Source organism: Rhinolophus ferrumequinum, chromosome 21, assembly GCF_004115265.2.
Source record: "Rhinolophus ferrumequinum isolate MPI-CBG mRhiFer1 chromosome 21, mRhiFer1_v1.p, whole genome shotgun sequence".
In the NCBI taxonomy this organism is placed as follows: Eukaryota; Metazoa; Chordata; class Mammalia; order Chiroptera; family Rhinolophidae; genus Rhinolophus; species Rhinolophus ferrumequinum.
Window position 1 is genome coordinate 14,076,378 of NC_046304.1, and position 20,396 is coordinate 14,096,773.

The window sequence follows — 20,396 nt, forward strand, 5'->3', positions numbered from 1 at the left end:
AACACTTGTGGGGCCTCCCGGGAAGGACAGGAGCACTTTGGGACAGTCGAGAGCTTTCCCATCTCCCCAGAGAGCCGAGGTGACTTGAAGGTCATCTGTTGCCTAGGACCTGGGAGTGATTAAACACTTTCTTCCCAAGACTTCGGTCTTCTTTGTCAAGCTGCTGATTAAGCAAGCCGTCTTTCTGTTTCCTGGCAGTGGCCCAGAGGGAGGGAGGAAGGAACCTACAATAGTGTGAGGAAGTAAAAAACTCTGGGTATTTTGATTTAAAAAAAAAAAAAAAAATTTGGTAATCAGTGTAACCCTGTGAAACCAATGGTTCAGATTCACCAGAGGGAAAATTGTGATTTAGCATTCCAGGATCTACAGACAAGCATTTTTTTAAGGAAGATAATTACTTAGCACCAATTTCTCTCTCTCTCTCTCTCTCTCTCTCTCTCTCTCTCTCTCTCTCTCTGGTAATTTTTCCTTTTCCTTCGAGCCCTGGCTGTGATCAACACAGTGGGGGCGCAGGCAGCGCAGCAGTGCTTTACTCAGTAACACAGCTGGGCAGGACCGCAGCGTCGTCACACACCACAGAACAAACAGCGCTCACACCAAAACGCAACTCTTCTCGGGCCCTCCTGACTCGGGGAAGCCAGGGGGCCCCACAGTCTCCTCCTGGGCTTGCAATGGTGGCGCGCCAGGCCCAAAGGGCTTCACTCAAAGCGACGCAGGTGGTTGTACAGCGACTGGACGTAAGTGAAGACACACATGGGGTCTGGCTTGCGGCCCATCACCATCATGTCATCCACTTCGATGAGGCGTTCGCAGTTAGCCAGGTTCCTGAAACACAGACGCCCCGTCACAACGAAGGTCCCCACAATCAACCAGCCCCACGGCCGTCATCACCCCGAGAACAGAACTCAGCCTGGAGCTGGAGGCTGCCAAGGGGCCCCCAACTCTAAAGGTTCTTACCCCAGGAGAACCTTTAGAGTCACAGTCTAACACAGCATTTCCCAAATTCCCACATTCACGAACCACCTATGCAACTTCTATTTTGATTTGAGTTAATGTCAATTTTCAGGGAAATGAAATTTCACCTTGAAATCTCAGTAGGTTATAGTTCTACTTAAAAAGTACATTTTTTTTAATTTCGTCTACTTTTTATTAATAAAATGTAAAACTTAAATTTCACTACAAAATTCAATGATATCAGCAGTATATGGAAAGTCAGCATGAACTATAAAAATACACGGTAAGTCCTTATTTAACGTCGCGGATAGGTTCTGTGACTTAAATGAAATGACGTGTGACAAAATCAATTTTACCATAGGCTAATTAATATAACTAAGAGTCAAGAGTTACATTCCTATGGCATCTCATCATTGTAACAAAACAATGTTACTCAAGGACCTGCCGTAAAAAGAATAAAGTAAATTCACCCATCTGCCTCCTAAAACAATGTTTTAAAACTTTTTTTTACCACGACCTATAGAAAGATGTTTTCCATCATGATTCAGCAAACACGTACACATATGTGGAAATAAAGTTTCACAAAACTACTGATCCTTTCTACTACCAATATTTATATTTCATCTTTATTTATCTCCCCACCTCTTTCATCTTTTCTTCATGCTGGTCATGAGCCACTAAATTTATTGTCTATGGATGTTTAAAAAATTGCCTAAAATCATCTTGTCACCTACCCGCACCCCCTACCCCCACCCCAGGCCCTCTGCCTCTAGTGTAGATGCGTGTGGAAACTTGGGCCTTTCACTGGGCTGGAAAGAAAGCTGATCCCTGTGCCGTCCCAGCTGGGAGCGGGCTGAGGGCCCCCGCTTCAAGGTCTCGTGGAAGCGGAAAGATGGGTATCCAGTTCAGGTACATTGATTGCACTGAGTATCTCAGCACTGAGTCTTGAAATAACAGCCGATGTCCTCGTCCTCTGGAATGCTGAGCAATGCTTCCCCTGGGTGCCAGATGTGGCTGTCCTGACGTTACCAGGCAGAACGGAAAGCACAAAATGATTGCACTTGTCCAATCGTCAGTGTCCTTCCTTCAACAGCTGTGTGCACTTTGGTAGTTCCAGGTGTCCCCAGTCTTTTTCTTCCCCATGTCAATAAGTGCATGACTACTAGAGTTTCCATCCCAGTTCCATCCTTACTAGCTATGTGACTTTGAGCAAGAGACTCTGGGCCTCAGTTTCCCCATCTGGAATAATAACCACTGCACAGGGTGGTGTGGACTAATCCATGCAAACAAGATACTGTGTTTCCCCGAAAATAAGACGTAGCCGGACAATCAGCTCTAATGCGTCTTTTGGAGCAAAAATTAATATAAGACCCAGTATTATATTATATTATATTATATTATATTATATTATATTATATTATATTATATTATATTATATTATATTATACCGGGTCTTATAGTAAAATAAGACCGGGTCTTATATTAATTTTTGCTCCAAAAGATGCATTAGAGCTGATTGTCTGGCTAGGTCTTATTTTGGGGGGAAACACAGTAGAACAGTGCCTGGCACACAGAAAGAGCTCAATAAACATTAGAGATTATTATTATTGCTGTTTTTATTATCATGCCTCACTTTATGAAGGAGAGGGGATCACAGGGGAAAAGAGGCCAACATTTGAAACCTAGATTGCCCGGTTCAGATCCTCGCTCTAGCAGTTGCTTCGCCTTTCCTCGGCAGAAAAACAGACTCCCGCCCCTGCTCCTCCTGCCCCTGCTCCCCCTCCCCATGGGCTCCCCCTCTGCTCCTCTTTGGGAGGTTGCGTGTCTTCATGTGCCGTGGACCCCAGAACTTGTGAACCAGTGCAATGGTTCGTGCAGCACTTTCCACCATCCGTCCCTATTACCTCCTGGGCTTGTATGCTCCCAAGACAAGGACCATGACATTAGCACGGGGCCCTGCTTTGTGGCACTGGCCTGGCGCCAGGCCTTCTATCAGAAACCAAATGTCAAGGTGAAATGGAGACATCTGTCCCAGATCCCATCGCTGCCTCCCCTCAGTTTGGAGCGGGCAGCCTGTAAGGGAATCCAACAGCTTTGTGGGGTGGCGAGTGCTTTGGCCCAATGAGCGGGCACTCTTGCGCCCCAGGACAGGCCAGGGCAGGGCTCGGTGTCAGGGAAGTCGGTACTCTGACAAGGGGAGTCATGCCAAAGTGCTTTGTCAATGGTCAAGGATTGAAAATCTGAGTTCTTTGAGAGTCCTCCAGGGACCTGACTTCACCTTCCTGAGCTATCACTTAGCATCTGGTGCCCTCCTCCTCACCTGCAGCACCTGCCTTCCCTCCCTCTCGCTTTCCCTCCCTTCCTCCCTCCCAAGGCTGCTGTCAGAGGATCTCAGGCGTGTGTGAGCAGGCTCTGCACATGTGCGCACGGTATCCCCACTGACAGCTGTGGCCTCAGCAGCCCCCCTAGGAAATGAGGGCAGCAGTAGAACCCTGAACCTCAGACTTGGAAGAGCACTGAAATATCATTCTCCAAACTCCTCCATCAGAAGCACCAGCCATCTGTATGAAGGCCCTGCTCTGCCTTGCTCACGTCCAGGTCCAAGGAAGGGGCCCTCATTTCCTCCAAGGACAATTCGAATCCCTCTGCAGGTGGCACTGGCCATGACAAAGTTTACTCTTAGTTTCTCATGCTCTTTTCCCTCTTGGTACTTCATATCGATCGGTCTCACAAGGCTGATTATTTTTCCCCCTACAAAAGAGCCTTTCACGTGTTGGAAGAGAATCTTTATATGCATGTCTTTTCCTGAAACTAAATATCTGTTTCCTTCACTGCCCCAAAGGGTACCTGGGACCCTGTCCGCCGAGCTGGTTCTAATTTCTTTCTCGCCTTCTTCACAGAAGGCACGCAGAACTACTGGCATGTCCCAAGCGTTGTCCTACTTGGGAGAGGTGCAGGGAGAGCGAGCTGACCCCCTTCTTCCTCCTCGAGGCTGCATTTCCTTCCTAGTAATGACATCCCTGCCCAGGCAGCGAGTCCTCAAAGATCAAGATGGCGGTTAGGACAGGAGCTAAGGCCTCACCCTGGCATCACCCTCCACCACCAGCCAGGAAGCCGTGGGCAAGGTGCTGGCTTCCCCAGCAAACAACCAGGGGACGGGGCCACATCCCTCTGGTCCCCGCCCTACCCCACACACCACCACATCAATGACAAGATTGCCAGAAGCTGCAGACACAGCTCATGAGACAGGATATGAGACAAGAAAAATGATGACCAGACTGGACTTTTATAAAAAATATTTCAGTCTCAAATATTAGAGGCCCCCAACTGCCTTTTCAATTTAAAAACATAAAACTGCTTTTGTAAAAATGATACAAGCTTGTGTTAAATAATTCAAACAACATGGAATAGTCCAAAGCAGAAAATACAAATCACTTCCAATGTCACCACATGGCAAGAACCAGAGTTAACATCTGCCTATTAGCAGATGAATCTACTTAGCTCCACCTTGTTTGGGGTTCAAAAGGGCTTACAGGGTTTTCTCCTACACCACTCTATTGTGATCTTCAGCCCCCACAGGGCTGGCTTGGAAGGGAGAGGAAGGAGGGGTTTGAGGGGTTATTTTTATTTGTTTAAGCCTTCTCTGAGACCAAGATGCCAGGGCTTGGGCTGCAGCGTCCTATTTGGTTTTAGGCAGAGACACATGGACACTACAAATAGCCTGGAAGCCCCTTCTGCTTGGGGTAACCCGAGAGCAGGGCACATTCCCCACAGGGCAATTGGGAGCCTCGGGCAGAATGTCTGGCTCCGTGGGAGATGAGGGGAGAAGGGTGCAGAGGGTAAAGCACCCATAAAAGGGGCTGGTCCTCCTGCTTTCCAGGCCCTGAACACCTGTTCCGCAAGGGGAGCTCGTTTTGCTATCAACACCACATTGCTCACACAGATTAGGCCACGGGGAATCTTTGGGACTGTGAATTATTGGGGGAAGGGACAGCTCAAGCCACTTTTACTCCACAGGTTCCTGAGGCGTCTCTGTGCTTTTAAGGCAGTTGTTCATGGAAGGAAGGGTTAGGAAACTTTTCTTTCCTGATTCAAGGTGGACTCAACGTGTGGAGGCCCCATCCGGGTCCTCCTTTCCCTTCCAAAGGTTGTGCCTTCATCAGAGCCCAGGCTTCTCTGCTCCCACACTACCCTTCTTAGCACATTCCTGCTGCCTACGTGGCTCTTGGTGGCTTCTAACAGCCCCGCATACCTGCCTGGCTTTGGCTGGCAAACCTAAGGAATATACTGTATATTAAGAAAGTAGTAGCCAGTATCCTCAAGCAGGTGTCCCTGTGCTTTCTTTCCAGCTCCTCTAACCAGCCTATTGTCCAAACAACTGGGTGATCCAAGCTGCTGTCCTCCCAAGAGGCCTAGGACAGGCAGGCCCTTCCCAGCCGTCTCCCCTGAGTACCTGTGAGGTAATGTCCTGGCTGACTCATGAGAGGAGGCACCTTCCCAGACTCTGAGCAAGCTCCCCATACAGGCCTGCTGTGGGCGCCCCTCCCCACCCCCTCGAGTCAGCAGAAAAGCTAGAATTCGTCTCAGGGGTCTGGCAGACCAACCTCCCCTCCCCAACCAGGAGCAGGCTCAGGCCACAGGGAGGCAGGGCCAAGTTTTTTTACCCCCGCTGTTTGCTCTGGGGAGGAGGGAGCCTAAACCTGGAGCAGTCTCCACCACTGCTCTCCCAGGCTGGGAACAGAAGAAACATCTGTTTGGAGTCTGGAGGCTCCGTGAGCTCAAAGCTTGTGCTGGGAACACAGACCCACGAATCGCTCTGGCTCTAGCTGCCAAGGGAAGCTGTGTTCCCTGGGAGCTGGGGTGCAGGGCCGCCACCCCGTGGCCCACAGCCTCCCTCTCCCTACCACAGCCAGCCCTGGACAGCCCAGCCTGGTCCAGGGCTGAGAGTGCCCAAGGCAACCAAGGCATGAGTTGGCACCACCACCTGGCCCACTAGACTTGATGGAAAAGAACTCTGTAACTTGAGTGTGGCCTCACCCAGCTGGGGTGGGCCTTGGGGTGCCCATGTCATGGCCCCAGCACTGCAGACTGACAGTCTTATTTTTGACAGTCCCCCCATTTCTGGGCTTCAGGCAGCTGGGCCTCGTCCTGGGGAGGCACCCCTCCCCAACATCATGCACTTGGCTCTACTTCACCATCGTCTGGATCCAGTTGCATAACACACTCCATCCAAAGCTGTTTCTGCAATTAGGATGACAGCTAATCCCAAGCAGCCAAGAAAGAGAAGGCTTTTAAAGTATACAAGGAGTTCTTATGACCCCGAGGGGGCCGAGAGTACAAGCGCGTCATCCGAGACAACACAACAGGGGCAATACTCATGTTCCAACAACTTGGGCCAAGGAGCTCAGAGCCAGGTCTCCATTCTGCCCCCAGAGTGAAAGCTGCTGCTCAGAGCGGGGCGGCTGCCTGGGCTCAAGGTGAGACCTATGATACCAAGTATGGGTCTTGTCACCTGCTGGCTCTGACTCCTTTCCTGGCCAGGCTCAGCTGGGTGTGGGGGGCTGGGGTGAGTGAGGCTGGGAGGTTGGGCAGGGAATGGAGTGAGGAGGGCAGTCAAGGCCAACTCAACAAGCACCGGAGAGCACCTCCTGGACATGGGCACTGGGGACGCAGACAAGAAACAAAGGGGGCCAGACGCAGGTCGCTAGCAGACGCTTAGGTCACAGGCACGAAGGCAGGTGGGCGAGCAAGAAAGAGTGAGAAATGTTCCCTCCAGGAAACTCAGCTCTGGGGAGCCTCTCGTTCCCTCTGACCTTCCTCGCCTTAGCACCCCGAGGCTTAGCATCAGGCAGCCCCGAACACCCTCATCTGTGCCCCACGCTACCCTGGGGCCTCGATGGACCACAGCAATGGCTTCCCCGCTTTCTGCCTTCTGCTTGTGTTCGTTCAGCCAGCAGGAGGCCCTGGAGTGAGGGCAGAAGGAGGGTGAGGGCAGAATATGTATCCCCCCTCCAATCCACTGCCCAAAAGCACAGCTCTATCTGCCAGCCCTCTGCACACAGCTACGCTGCCCAGTTTGCTAACTTTAAGCTGAGTACCCGGCGGCTACTGCACTGCGCCTGGCTCGGCTCCCTCACTCCTGCCTACCCCTTTGTAAGGAGTCCCTCTCGGACTCAGGATGAATGCACCCGCGCCACAGCGCTGGCAGATACATCCCGCCTCACGGTGCTCCTGATGCTCTGGAGTTTACCCTCAGACAATAACCAAATCCCCACTGGCTTCCCCGATGCCGCCTGATCCCACAGCTGCCCCCACCCAATCTTCTCCCGATGAGCAGGTCTTCAGAGGTGGGCAATTTCATGTGAATGCTAGAACATGTTTAGGGAAGCAAAATCCACTTACGGGAGAAGTTCTTTTAATGTCTCCCAGGCAGACACGTTCCATTTCCTACTGGTCGGTGGCTGTGTCGCACCCAGGCAACTGCATCTGTCCACCAGCCCAGGGAGGACACTATCCCACTGCCCGTCATGCCCTGTCTGTGGCTGGTTTCCCAGACCACCTACCAGAGGCTGGGCACCCAAGAAAGAGGGCAGGTGCACCGAGCAGAGAGCCTGGCTGGTCGCCAGCGGGACCACCACACTCACTCTGCCATGGTGAAGGCCAGCTCGAAGTTCTTCTGCCGTTGCGTGGGGCTCAGGGTGCTGTAGTCGAAGGCATCAGGGAAGAACGAGTGCACCAGGGCACAGAAGGCCATCCCATCACTCCAGCTGGAGGAGAAGTTCTGCAGGTCCACGTGCTGCGAGTGAGGCGAGGTCCACACAGCAAGGTGAGGGTACAGCCCCCACCCACCTCGGCTCCCCCACCCAGTTCAATCCCACGAGCAGATTCTCCCAGCCCTTCCCCGAGGTCCACCATCCACCCAGCTCAGCCACAAGCTGGAGTCACCAGACTTCACCCTGTAAGGTGCCCTAGACCAGTCTGCTCGGGTCCCGATACAGGACTCCTGGGATTTCTAACCACACGCTGCAGGCAGCTAGGGACCGACTGGAAAGGCATAATTGCTCTAGCTCTTACTCTCTGCCCCAGCCTGGGGCTCTTGCCCTGGTCAGGGAAACGAGTTACGGGGATGCTCAGCCAGGCTTCTGGCCGGGGTTCCCAGGGCCCGCGGCGGGACCCTGGGCTCACCTGGTAACCAAGTGTCTTGCTGCGGCACCATTCAAGCAAGATCTGCTTGATGCTGCTAGCGCTGGCTACCCCGAAGCTCTGGGAGCGCTTCAGCTTGGCCCGGGCCTCGCCTTTCCCCCTGTGGAGAGAACACAGGCCTGCTGTGGGGGCCGCCCCTCAGCTGCCATCTTCCTTGAGAGGCAGGGACGGCCCCAGCCTTTCCCACACCACTGGGAAGATGGCCCCCGCTGCTCCGTTCACCCAGGGGACGCTCTGTCAGCACAAAGTGTCCCTCACATCCCATGTCCATATCCAGGCATGAGCCCTGCACACCAGCTACATAGCTGCCCTTGATGGTGTCAGCGGGACCATCCCCCCTTCCAGCCTCCAGGTGGCCTGATTATTTCCCACACTTGGAATCAGCAGTCACTTGGCAACCTTGGTTCAGAGGATCTGAGCCTGCACGGCCCTGTGCTCCTGCCTCTGCCCCTGCTGAAACCTCCTTCCCCCTTATCCAACGGCTCTTTATGGGCCTCCCTCTGAGGCCGCCCACCCTGATGGCTCTTTCCCCGCCTAGAAGGATGCTTTCCTCCTCTGGGCCCCAAGGACACTCCCTAACAACTGAGATGAGGTGGTTTGCGCCAGTGGGGACACTCCCTGAGTCTCTCTCTCCCTCACTAGAGTCGGAGCCTCAGGAGCCAGCCCTGGGGTCCTTTCATCATCTCAGGCCTGGGCTGCACCCTGCCAGCAACAGGCATCACTACCGTGCATCGACAGGAGGGCCAGATAAGTGGGCAAGCCTGGGTCCCATCTCCAATGGGGAGGTTCGAGGCATGACAGTGGACCAGTCGGCACTCTGGTCCTGTGTGTCACTTCCCGGCTCCTCGTGGGAATCCCAATCGACGGACCTTCTGGTCTTCCAGTCATACCCAGAAACCAAAGGGGCTACCACCCACAAAGAACGTGGGTGTGAGGGCATCCCAGGGACCCCTCTGAGAATGGGGGACAGAGGAGGGCTTTCATGAGGCCTTGCCTGGCTCCCTGCCCCCGGCCCACCCTGGGGCCCAGTTCTGACCTGTGTCTTGCCCAAGAGGTCACATCTTAGGGAAGGACCCATGGGATGTAGGACAGGGCCAGTTTTGCTGTGCTGTGCCCTCCTGAGCCTAGTCTGGATCTGGACCTACTCTGGGGGCCCCCTGGTCTGGGCACTAGTGTCCGTACTTGCCCGCTGTATCCTGCTCCCACTTCTCAAACAAGGCCTTCCGAGCCTGAGCACTGGAGGTGCGAGGCAGCGTCTGTGACCTCACCAGCTCCCGGCGGCGCTCCCCCTGGCGATGGGCCTGAGCGGTGGCTGGCGGCTGTGGGGACGGGGGCGACTGGGGAGGCGTTACTAGAGCTGGGCTGAGGAGAGAACCACCGAGTCAGGAATACAGGTCCAGCCATCAATCGCTTACACAAGCCCCAGGCTCCTCCTCCCCACTGAGTGAGGAATGAGACAGAAATGGGGGCTACCGTGGCAGGCGGAAAGAAAGTACCACTTGCTCTAGTCTCTGACCGGTTAGGCAGGTTTTCTGAACTGAGCTGCTGTCTGAAGCAGGCAGCCTGGCCAGCACGCCCAACTCAGGGAGGGAGACTGGGCCCCCTCATGAGTGAGGGTGTCAGTGCCTGGGGCAGGCTGGGAGCATCCTCTTAGGCGGGAGGTGGACCCAGAACCAGTCCCACCAGGACCAGACTCCCCTCCTCCACCACCAATAGATAAGACCCCCTTTGTTTTCCCTCACTGGAACCTTTGCCAGAAAGTCACAACTCTTTTATTATTAAGAGAAAAAAGAAAGCCAAGCCAGTCCTCCAACCCTACCTCCCCCCAACCCCCACAGCCCAGCTGGCCTTGGGCAATGCGGGGACACCTACAGGCCAGGCGGAGGCCTGTACCACAACTCCCTGCAGGCTTTCCCCAGCCTACGGCCTCTTCAGGTACCTCCACAGTCCACAGGCAGGAAGTACCCCAGCTCGAGGGACCCCAGCCAGGGTGGGTGGATGAAGAGGACAGTGGGAGACATGCTCTTACCCTCCTTCCTCCAGGGGGACTGAGACACTCTTCCAATCTTTTGACAGACTTGCTTTGAAGGGTCCATAGAGAAACCAGCCTGCAGCCATATTTCTCCCAACAAAACTCTCCAGCCAAACCCCGCTGCCTCATTTCGCCTGCTCCAATCCTACCCAGCAACCCTGCTGCCTTAGTTCTCTGGAGGCACCAACCCAAGGAGTGTACCTCCTCCTGCGACCAGCACAGGGAGCTCCCTGCAGGTGGCCTGGGCATCCTGGGTCCAAGGCAAAGCCCAGATGACACCTGGGGAGCGATGACCCCACCCACCAGGAACATGGGAACAAGAGCCCTGACTCACCTGTCATTGTTTCTGCCTGCTGTCACTGCCCCATAGCCAGAGCCCAACAAAGACAGTGGGAGAGAAGAATTCTTCTCTGCAGAACAAAGGGAAGGAGAGAAAGAACAAACCCTGGTGGCAGGGAGGGGCAGTCCCTTCTGCCTCCCTGCTGTGACCCAGCCCTGTGCATTTACTGAGCATCACTCCACAGACAGGCAGGTCCCCTGGGCTAAGCTGGCCCCACCTTGGCCAACAGTTGAGCAGAAAGGAGGCTGGGAACAGAGAGCAATGACATTAAAGAGGTCTTTTAAAGTGTCCCCACCTGCTTTTGAGAACAGAGGGCCCAGGGCCTCCTGTGCTACGTAGCCAGCAAACATTTTGTTCCCGAACCCTCATTTTGGAGGCCCACAGAGCCCCACCTCAGGTCTACCACTGACACCTGACCATGGGCAGGGTGCGGGGGCGGGGGGGTGGGGGAAGGAGGATTATGCCAAAATGTCCAGGGTAAGCGGCCACCTTCTAACCACAACCTCAACCAGTAATAATTAAGAGCCAGGGTTGTCACCTGCAGAAGATGACGCTACTTCACGGCATTTCTGGGAGAGGAGTTAGGCAAGGTTGGGCCCACTGGATGGCACAGACAGCGTAGAGAAGGGGGTCACAGTGACAGGCAGAGGGGGCACTAGGGCTTTGCCCCAAGTTTTCTGAGTCTCTTGCTAATCCCCCAGCTCCTGCCCACCCTCCCGGACCAGAGGTGGGGTCAACCCCTAAGCCCCTGCTCCCCTGCTCCTACCAGTGGAACTGGGAGTCCAGGGTGTGCTGGTGTCGCTGGGGCTCGAGCTGAGGCCCCCCAGGATGGTGGCAGACGTGGGCGAGAGACCTGTGGTCGAGGTCTCCCCAGAAAACCTCTCGGAGACCCGCGTGATGGCCGTGACCGGCTGGTGGGGCAGCCGCAAGGGGAGGCTCGCAGGGCGAGGCTTGGGCGGCTCTGGAGCTGGGAAAGGCTGGGCGGCTTCAGGGGGTCCGTCACCTGGACCTGGAACGTGTGACCAGCGGGAGGGCGGGAGGTGTCAGTCATGGCAGCCACAGGGGCCTCACACCCCCAGGCGAGCTCCAGCCTCCCTGAACCCACTTCCGGCTACCCCCTATCTCCGCGGTCTCCCTGACCTCTCCCGTCTCCGTGCCCTCTCCCTCCTGGGGACTTCTCGCTGCTCCAACCAGAGCTGACCTCGGCTCCAACTTCCCCTCACAGCCAGGTCAATGAACACTAGTGGGCGTGTCAGTGCCCTCTCAACCCTGCTCAGTGCAGGATTCCTCAGCCCCTGCTTACATTCCTCCAGAAACAAACAGGAAGGCCTTGCCACTTTCCGAGATCTCCCATTTCCCTCTGCGTTGAAAAAGTCTACTTCACACTGAATCAAGCTGTTCTCCTGGCAGCTTCTCCATATGTTGGGGTTCAAGCTCAAGTCTTCCCTCCCAGCCAAGGGATGCCCTGGCACAGATGCCTGGCCACTAAAACCCTGACCCCCAAAGCCAGCCAGCCAGCCTCTGCAGTTGGCCCCTACCTGTCCCTGGTTGGTGTCCATTCTCAATAATGCATGGGTTGGAGGTCCTTCTCATCTCTGACTCGCTGGCTTCATCACGATGATCCACACTCTAGAGACACAAACACGGTGGGGGCCCTGTCAGCCAGAGCGGGCAGCCTACCCCCAAAATCACTCCCCACATGTGGTTCCGGCAGGGCAAACAACACTCATGTGTGAGAGAGACAGCCCCCAGGACATACAGTGATGAGCCAAGGAAACACAGCAAGCTGGGGAGGACCCAGCCCCAGCTGCTGAGCCCCTGGGACCCTGTAAGGCAAATACCTCCTCTGGACTCACCCAGAGCCCAAAAATGCTAGGGACAAAGGCCAAGACAGAGGGTTCGAAAGGAGTGTTCAAGGTGGTCCCTCCCCTCCCCCTGGCTGGACCAGACGAAGGGGTCAGGAGAGCCTGGCTCCGGCTCATTCCAGGTGGCAGGCTGGTGTGGCTGCCTGTGTGGGAACAGCCGAAACCCAGAGACATACATAAGGTTCTTCTGAGCCGACGGTGGGGGCCCTCATGCTGAGGCCTTCTCATTGGATGCAGGGTCCCAAGATTTGCCCAGATGTCCAAAGCACAGGGGCTTGATTGTCTCCAGGGGGCCCCTCCCTCCACCCTAGGATGCAGCAGTGCGGAAGGGCTGTAGAGAGAGCCAAGACCAAGAACCAGCGGGGGAGCCTGGCATCCTGTGCTGCCAACCACCAGGTGACCTGGGACCAGGTGACCTGGGACAGGTCATGCCCCCTCTGAGTCTCAGTTTTTTTGTTTCAGGTCTGGGAGCAGGCTACGCAAGTACCATTTTGAGCATCTATCAAGTGTCAGGCCCTTTTTCTGGGCATGTCACATATACCAACTTGCTTCTATCCTCCCAGGGAGGTGCTACCAGCCCCATTTTACAGAGGGGATTTGGGGGCTGAGAGAGAGGGCGTGCACAGTCCAAGGCTACACAGTGAGAAACAGCCACGACCTGTGGCCAGAAGGGACATTCTCCTCAACCATGGTGCTGCCCTTCACACAATGAGGGAGGTGTGAAGGGCTCGCAGTCTGCTGGGGTCTGCTGGCAAGAGGGGGATCGAGGCAGAACCCTACCAGGGGTTCTACTGAGAACTCACAATGGATGGCCTGAGAGGTTGGCTACACCTCTCCCTAGATGCCTCCAGGCTGGCCCCCTTGTCTATGAGGTTCCCAGGTAACAAAAGCCCATCCCCAGCCCCAGACAGCTCAGCTACTTCTGCAACCAGTGCAGGAGGTGGCCACCTGCCACAGAGGACTCAGTCTGGTGGGGGAACAAGGACCTCGACCAGATGGCACCAAGGCTGCCTGAGGGTGTGCCTAAGACAGACGTCATCCAGCCCAGTGGGCCAGGGAGGGCTTCCCAGAGGCAGGAGTGCTTGAGCCAAATCTAGAGCAAGCCAGGTGGACAAGGAGGGAAGGCCATTCCCAGCAGAGTGACTAGTGTCTGCAAAAGCTGACAGACATCAGGGCACAACATACTGATCCGGTGGCTGCCGAAGCACTGTGCAGCCCAAGGTGCCAGTGCCGAGAACTTGGACTTGACTCCTTGGACAAAAAGGAGTTGAAGGTCATCAGCTGTGTGTTTTAGGAACATTCTTCAGAAGCCAGTGAGAGAGTGGCGTGGAATGGGGAAACCAGATGGCCAGCCACCTCACTAGTCCCGGAGAAAGAAAGATGGGGCAGAGGGAAGGTGAATGGCGGCAAGAAGGACTCGGAGCTTTGGGGAGAGTGAGTGGCTGTGCAGGGAGAGGAGGACACCATGCCTCTTCCAAGCGTGGGCCTCAGGCCTGAGTGAGGTGGCCAGGAAGGGAGGGGGCGTTGGCGAGGAAACAAGTACTTCCGGTTGGGACAGGACTAGGGGAAGGTGCCCTGGGGCATCAGGGAGTTGAGGCCAGGAAGCAGCTGGGTATTTGAGTGTGAAGTTTAGGAGGAAAGACAGACAAACGATGGAGAAACAGGAGTCTTCCATCCAGAGCACAGCAGCGGAAGAGCTGACTCTGGGCGGACAGGGCCGGGGACGAGGCACCACATTTCAGGGGCAAAAGAGGCATCTGCAGATGAGACTGAGAAGGAGCAGCCAGGTAGGTGGGACGAACACCAGAAGAATGTTGAGAAAGACAGGTAGGAGTGTATCAGGAAGCCAGGCACGTCAGCAGCGTCTAAAGGTGGCGTCAGGTCAAGGAAAAGAAGGTCAGGATGAGATCTAAAATGCATCCATTGGGTTTAGCAAAAAAGGAGGTCACTGGTGACGGTTTAGGAACTGAATCAGAGGCGAGGGGAGGGGACAGGAGACGGCCTGGGGGAGAAGCCAGAGAGAAATGGAGACCACACAGTAACTTTAGCCATGGGGGGAGAGGGTAAAAGGGGTTTGAGGGATTCTTCCAGATGGAAGGAGTAGGACATTTATAGGCTGAGAGAAAGGCGCCAGCAAGGTGTAGGGACCCTCTAGAGGTGGGGTCTCTGGGGAAGTGAGAGAGGACAGGACTCAGAGCCTGGCCTTGGACAGGAGGTGACCCCTCAATTTCAGATTCAGGAAGACAGAGGGGGAGCGGCCAGGCCTACTCATAGGAACAATGGAGAAGGGTAGGGGGTATCTCCTGGCACCCCAGAGTGGGAAGGGCATTGCTAACTTGAAGTCAACTCAGCAGGGGAGGGAGAAACGGCCAGTCCCTCCTGAACCCCAGCCCCCACCTATCACCAGGTTCCACCCAGCACTGGGGTCTCCATGTCCCCCCACCCACCCTGCTCTGGTCCAACAGGTTCCACAGGTCCAGACAGGGGCCTGGAGGGACAGGCTGATGGCAAAACCATTTTCCCAGGAATGTGGGTCTCTGTGGGGGGGCCCCACAGACACGCTTGCCCCTGCACGTTGCAGGCCCACACCCCCCATAATGCCCCAAGGGACCAGACGCTACCAGGAAGATTCCTGCCAAAGGGTCTTGGCAAAGCAGAGGGGAAGGGGATAGAGAGCTTGTGCTAGGAGCCTGGGCTGCAGCCGGGTGAGGGCTGAGCCCTAACTTCCAGGTTCCCCTGCCCTCACTGCCCCATCCGGAGACTGAAGCCACTCCTCACCCAGGAAAAAGTCTCTGCCCACACCTCAGGCCAAGGGGCTATTCGGAGACCACCCTCCTACCCATCATCACGCAAGCCCAGTGTGAGAAGGGTCACCCCAAACCTGACATCTAGACTAAAGGCATTAGCAGAGCCAAGGTTTGGGACTCAAGTCTATCCCAACCCAGGGCTCTGCCCACAAAGTACCCTGGCCTTCCAGAGGGCAGAGAAGACAATTCAAGACACATATGTCTCCCAGGACCTGGGGCAGGGTAAGCCTTGGTGCGCCCCTCAAGGGGGAAGAAGCCAGGTGTGAGTGGGGTAGCCACCCCAACAGCACCTGAGCCCTGAAACCAAGAAGCCAGGCTGGGCTGGAGCGAGCATTCTCCGGATCCCAAGCCCATCCATGGAGGCCTTGGGCATACTCTCCCAGTGGACTTCCCCCAGTGGAGGGCAGCCTGCCTCGGCCAAAGGGAAGGGAAGCAGGGAGGGACCTCTGTGTGCTGGGCAGAAATCACTGGACAGCCCTGGGGACAGGAGCTGGTCCTGCTCTAGCACTTCCAAGATCCCTGTCTGGGCTTTGTTTTAAGAAGGGGAGGCTCCCATGAGAGAGCCCGGGGCCTGGGAAATGTTAGGGGAAAGGCAGGGGCTGCGATAAACCTGATTTCAGGAACCCTCTCACTGGAGAAGTGTTTAAATACTTTTGTGAGAGCAGGAATAATATTGACACTCTCAGTGCTGCCTGACCCCATACGGGCTCATGTGTGGACACGGGAGCCCACGCATGTCCCCAGCCCACACGGCCAGAACCCCTATCTTAAGCTGGTTAACACACGGATGCCCCACCCTCCTCCTCACTCACACCATAGTTTTAAAGACTCAATTCAAACTTCTCCCTAAAGCATTTAACTCCCTTATCACACAGTGTGTCTGGGAAAGGAAGGCAGATAAGGCGAGTCTGGTTTCTTTCATGGCCGGGCCTGACACCGCGCTCCTGGCAGTAGTTCCTGAGGGACTCCACTGCCTTGGCCATGGGGACCCAGTGGCTCCAGCTCAGCCAAGGACTTTTCCAGGGAACAACTGTGGCCCAGGCTGCAGGGCCTGGCCTGGCCTCAGGCTGCCGCCATCCACTGCAGGCCCCCAGCCATAGAGCCGTGGCTCTATGGACACTTTTGTAAACAGATTAGGCCGACGTTACTGTTGTAACTACCCAGCCCCGTGCGGCAGGTCCAACTGGACTGTGCCACGCACGCTTGGTTTAGATACAAGGCAACTGAGGTCCAGCGGGAAGGAGGTGCCCCCAAGGCCTCACAGCAAAAGTGCCTAAACCAGCTCCTGTCTGCTCCGGGGCCTCATACAGGGAGTCCTCCCTGATTTCTCCCATCCCACTGCCCTGCCCTCCTGCCCTCTTCCTCCTCCCGAGGCCTCCCTGGCTACTCCTGTTTCCTCACCACCTGGATCCCATCGGACCTGTCTTACCCAGATGAGCAAGGTCCTTAGCAAGGTCAGGTTTGTGTATTCACAGTAGATTGCTTGATCAACCCTTTCCGCACTGAGTTCAGGGAACATTTACATGCTGAGTATGACCCCGGCCCCTCCAACTCCTACAGTCCCCACTTTGAAAGAGCAGGATGCAAAAGTGTCTCCCAGTCTCACTGCTCATTACAGAGGGGTGATGTAACACCAGCCTCCACAATGCCTGACCACAGCTGCCCCAGGCTGGCGTGTAGGGATGAGACCCTCACACCCAGACCACTCCCCTCCCCCACAACATAGACAAGGGGGTATGAGAGGCCAGAGAAGCAGCAGCTCTGGCACCCAGCCGTGACCCTGTCCAGTCTTGCCCTAGAGCCCTGATTCCCTGTTCATGACCGAGCCCCTGATCACACGATTCTGGTCACGGCACATAAGCAGGAACATGTTGGATGGATGGTTCCACACAGCCGCCGTCACTGCCAGAAACCAGCTGGGAGCCTGTGTCACACTCCTGAGAGGTGGGCTGCAAGAGACATGGGGACCTGACTGTGCTTCTAGTCAGGTGGGGGAAGCTACGTCCAGGCCAGGAAGTGAGCGTCTGACCCCACTGGCGACCCTGACCGTCCTCCACCCACAGTCCTCAGCGATGCCTGCTGTTCCACCTCAGGCCAGGCCTTTCCGAAGTCTGCAACCTACTCCCCAACTCTGTCTCCATACTCTCCCCCCACCCACTGCAGCCTCCCTGCTGACCTCCAACCTCCTCTTCCAGGAAGCTCTCCTCTCCATTCCTAAGAGTGGGCTCTCCGGGGCCTTCTAGCTCCCTGGCAGCGCCTCTGCCTCTGCGCAGGACTTCTGCCCACCCTCTCCTGCTGTACAACTGCCCTGAAGACCTCGCCCACTCTAGGACTTCAACGACCAGCTCTGCCCTGTTGTCTCCCTAAGCTGCGGCTTTGACCGCTCTGGGCAGCGGATCCACGACTCCACCTGCTCTGCGACAGCTTCACCCTGGATGTTCCACAGCCCCTCACACTCAACCCGACCCAAATGGAACCCAGGATCTCCACCAGGTCTGTGACCCAGCCAGTCCCCCAGGTAGGGCTCCTCTCGCTGCCTCCCTGCTCACATCCAAAGACTATCTCACCCTGCTGGTTCCCCCTCTGAGACCCATCTCCAAGGCAGCCCAGCTCTCCATCCACCCACTACTGCCCCAGCTATGACCATCCTCTCTCCTTGGACCATCACAACCAACTTAGCCTGTCTCCAGCCACCCTTCAACTCACCACCCATCCTGGAGGGAGCTTGCCAGATACAAGGAGGACCCTGCCCCTCCCGTGTCCAGCGCCCCTCACAGACCACCCCCATAAGCAAGAGGACAGCTCACCTCAGGTGATCATGACCAACTCCCACTGAAAAGGTTAGATGACTGGAGAGAATCCTCTTATATGTGTACACGTATGCATGTACACATATTCATACATATATGACTGGGAGTATTTTTGTTAAGACTTGGGCAGCTGCTTCCATAAGCAGACAAGCAGCAAACAAACGCGTGTTAAAATAAAACCTCAGAAACAGCCGATGACACGGTTTATTGGGCATGTGTGAGCCCACAGTGGTGACTTTATGCCATGGACATGTAGTGTATCATGCTCATAGGGCAGAATTACAGTCCACTTCACACGGAGCACTGGGTCACCCAGGGGCTCTGCCACAGCACAAGTTGAAGTACCTCTCACGTCCTGAGGCAAAGCCCAGCTCCCTTGCCCAGCAGCCAAGGGACCTTCACAACTTACCCCTCCACTCTCATACTCACCCAGCTCCCCTCTGGCCAGGGCGTCCTTTTTAGTCTTCCTGAGGCTGCATGCACAGCCCCCCATAGCACCCCTGCATATCTACACCAGCAGCAGCAAGCCCTGAGCCTTCAGCACAAAGCCTTCCTGGGACACCCACTGGGGAAGGACGATGGTGTTTGCAGCAGAACATCTGCTGACTGCCTGCACAATTGATTCTGCTCCATCTAGGGCCACCTTCCACCCAGACTGGGACTTCCAAGGGCTAATCTGATCCCCCTCCCCCTGGACCCCTGAGGTACACACTGGAGACCTGAGTGCCTGATGGATTGAACCAAGGAGCGGCAGCAGGTGCAGACTACTCAGACCAGACCCTGGAAACCCAACCCCAGGGCACATGCCTGAGCAGGGTGGAAAATCCCACCCAAGGGCCACTGCACACACCATGAAAACATTCTAACCAGCCACTCCAAGAGGCCCCGTGCTCAGGGTAGTCACCGGTCCACACCGGCCTCCGCCCCACCCCCAGGCGGTGTGGCCTCTAGCCAGTCACTGAGCCCAGGAATCTACAGACTGCTCAAGGCTGGTTTCCCCGTCTCTACCTTCACGGTAAGGGATTTGCCCCCTGCAATGCGAGTTCCCAAAGGCCGCTTCACCTGACCAGATGGTGTCCTACCCACACACAGGGGCTTGAGTTCTCAATCTGGGTTAATTGATAACCGAACCGTCAGGCCTCAGTGAAGCGGCAACATGGGGGAGGGGGGCGAAAAGGGCGGTGGGGGCGTAGCGGGTGCTGACCATTCCAACACCCCAGCGGGGCCCCGGGTGGTGTACAATGGTCAGGGGCCGGACTCAGAGCCCAAACCCTTAGTGTCTTGGGACAGCGGGGAGAGGAAGACAGAAATCGGAGCAAACAGGGCCCATCTCCAAAGAAGGGAGGGGGCCCGAGACAGGTGCAGCGGGCGGGCTAAGACAGTGCGTCTGGGTCTTCTTCAACTCCAGAGTAGCGGCGGGATTCCCACCACCGAATCCTAGTGGCGGGTGGAGGCAGAGCCCCCCACACACACACCCCACACCCCCACACCCGCCCAGCAGACGTACGCAGTCGGGATGGCAGGGCGGCACCTGCAGAACCCCATTCCCCAGCGCACGCGCACGCGCTCTCCCAGGCTTACCTGGCTGCGGCCGGACAGCGAGAAGGTGGCATGGCTGGCGAAGCGTGCGGTGCCCAGGCGGGGCGCTCGGTCCCGAACACCGGGCGCGGGCGGAGGGCTGGGCGTGCCTGGTGTCCCGGGCGCAGGGGACAGCCCGGTCGCCAAGCCCAGTGCCTCCACCTGGCGCGTCAAGCGCTCGAGCTGCGCCTGCAGCCTCTGGTTGTCGCGCTGCAGCTCGGCCACCGTGCGCGCCAGCGGGCCGGCCAGGCGCAGCGCCTCGGCCACGCGCCGCTCCACACCGCGCTGCAGCCCCTGCATGTCCTCGTGCAGCGCGCGCACCGCGCCCTCCAGCGCCGCCTCGTAACGGCCCAGAGCCTCGCGCACCGTGCATGCTTCCGCGGCGTCGGGGGCCGGCTCCATGGCGGAGCGGGTTGCAGCGGACTGAGACCGGACCTGGCAGCGAGAGAAGCCAAGCTCCGCAGCGCCGGGCCTCGACTGGCCTTCCCCAGCTGGGCTCGCCGGAGGGGCGGTGGGAGAGGCGGGCGGAGGGCGGGGCGGACCCTCGAGCCCGGGGACTGGGCGCCACGCGGGGGCGGGACCTCGGAGGCGGGGCCGGCTTGGGGACACCCCGCCCCCTGGAGACCCGCGGGAAGGTGCGGGGTGGGGGCCCCTCAGAGGCGCAGAAGAAGAGCTCGCCCCACCTTTGGCGTTGCTAGCTACCGGGTCAGCGCTGAGTCCGAGCCGCCTTGACCTATGAGGAGCGACGTGTGGCCCGGGGTAGGGGCTGCAGGCCCACCGGAAGAAGGCCTTGACTCCTGAGTGGAC

General features: G+C 56.7%; 1 protein-coding gene across 2 annotated transcripts; it reads right to left on the reverse strand.

Annotated features, from left to right (window-relative positions):
* Positions 1 to 264: 264 nt before the first annotated feature.
* Positions 265 to 20,119, reverse strand: SMTNL2 (smoothelin like 2). Of its 2 annotated transcripts, none has more exons than XM_033091813.1 (8): positions 19,593 to 20,119; positions 12,068 to 12,158; positions 11,296 to 11,538; positions 10,524 to 10,599; positions 9,340 to 9,519; positions 8,140 to 8,257; positions 7,599 to 7,750; positions 265 to 825 (listed from the first exon to the last, which is right to left on the reverse strand). In XM_033091813.1, the coding sequence occupies exons 1-8, from the start codon at positions 19,989 to 19,991 to the stop codon at positions 699 to 701; spliced, it is 1,386 nt and encodes a 461-aa protein (XP_032947704.1). In that variant the 5' UTR covers positions 19,992 to 20,119; the 3' UTR covers positions 265 to 698. The 2 variants fall into 2 exon arrangements, with proteins under 2 accessions (XP_032947704.1, XP_032947705.1); XM_033091814.1 differs by lacking the exon at positions 19,593 to 20,119 and adding an exon at positions 18,441 to 18,459.
* Between the last annotated feature and the right edge of the window lie 277 nt (positions 20,120 to 20,396).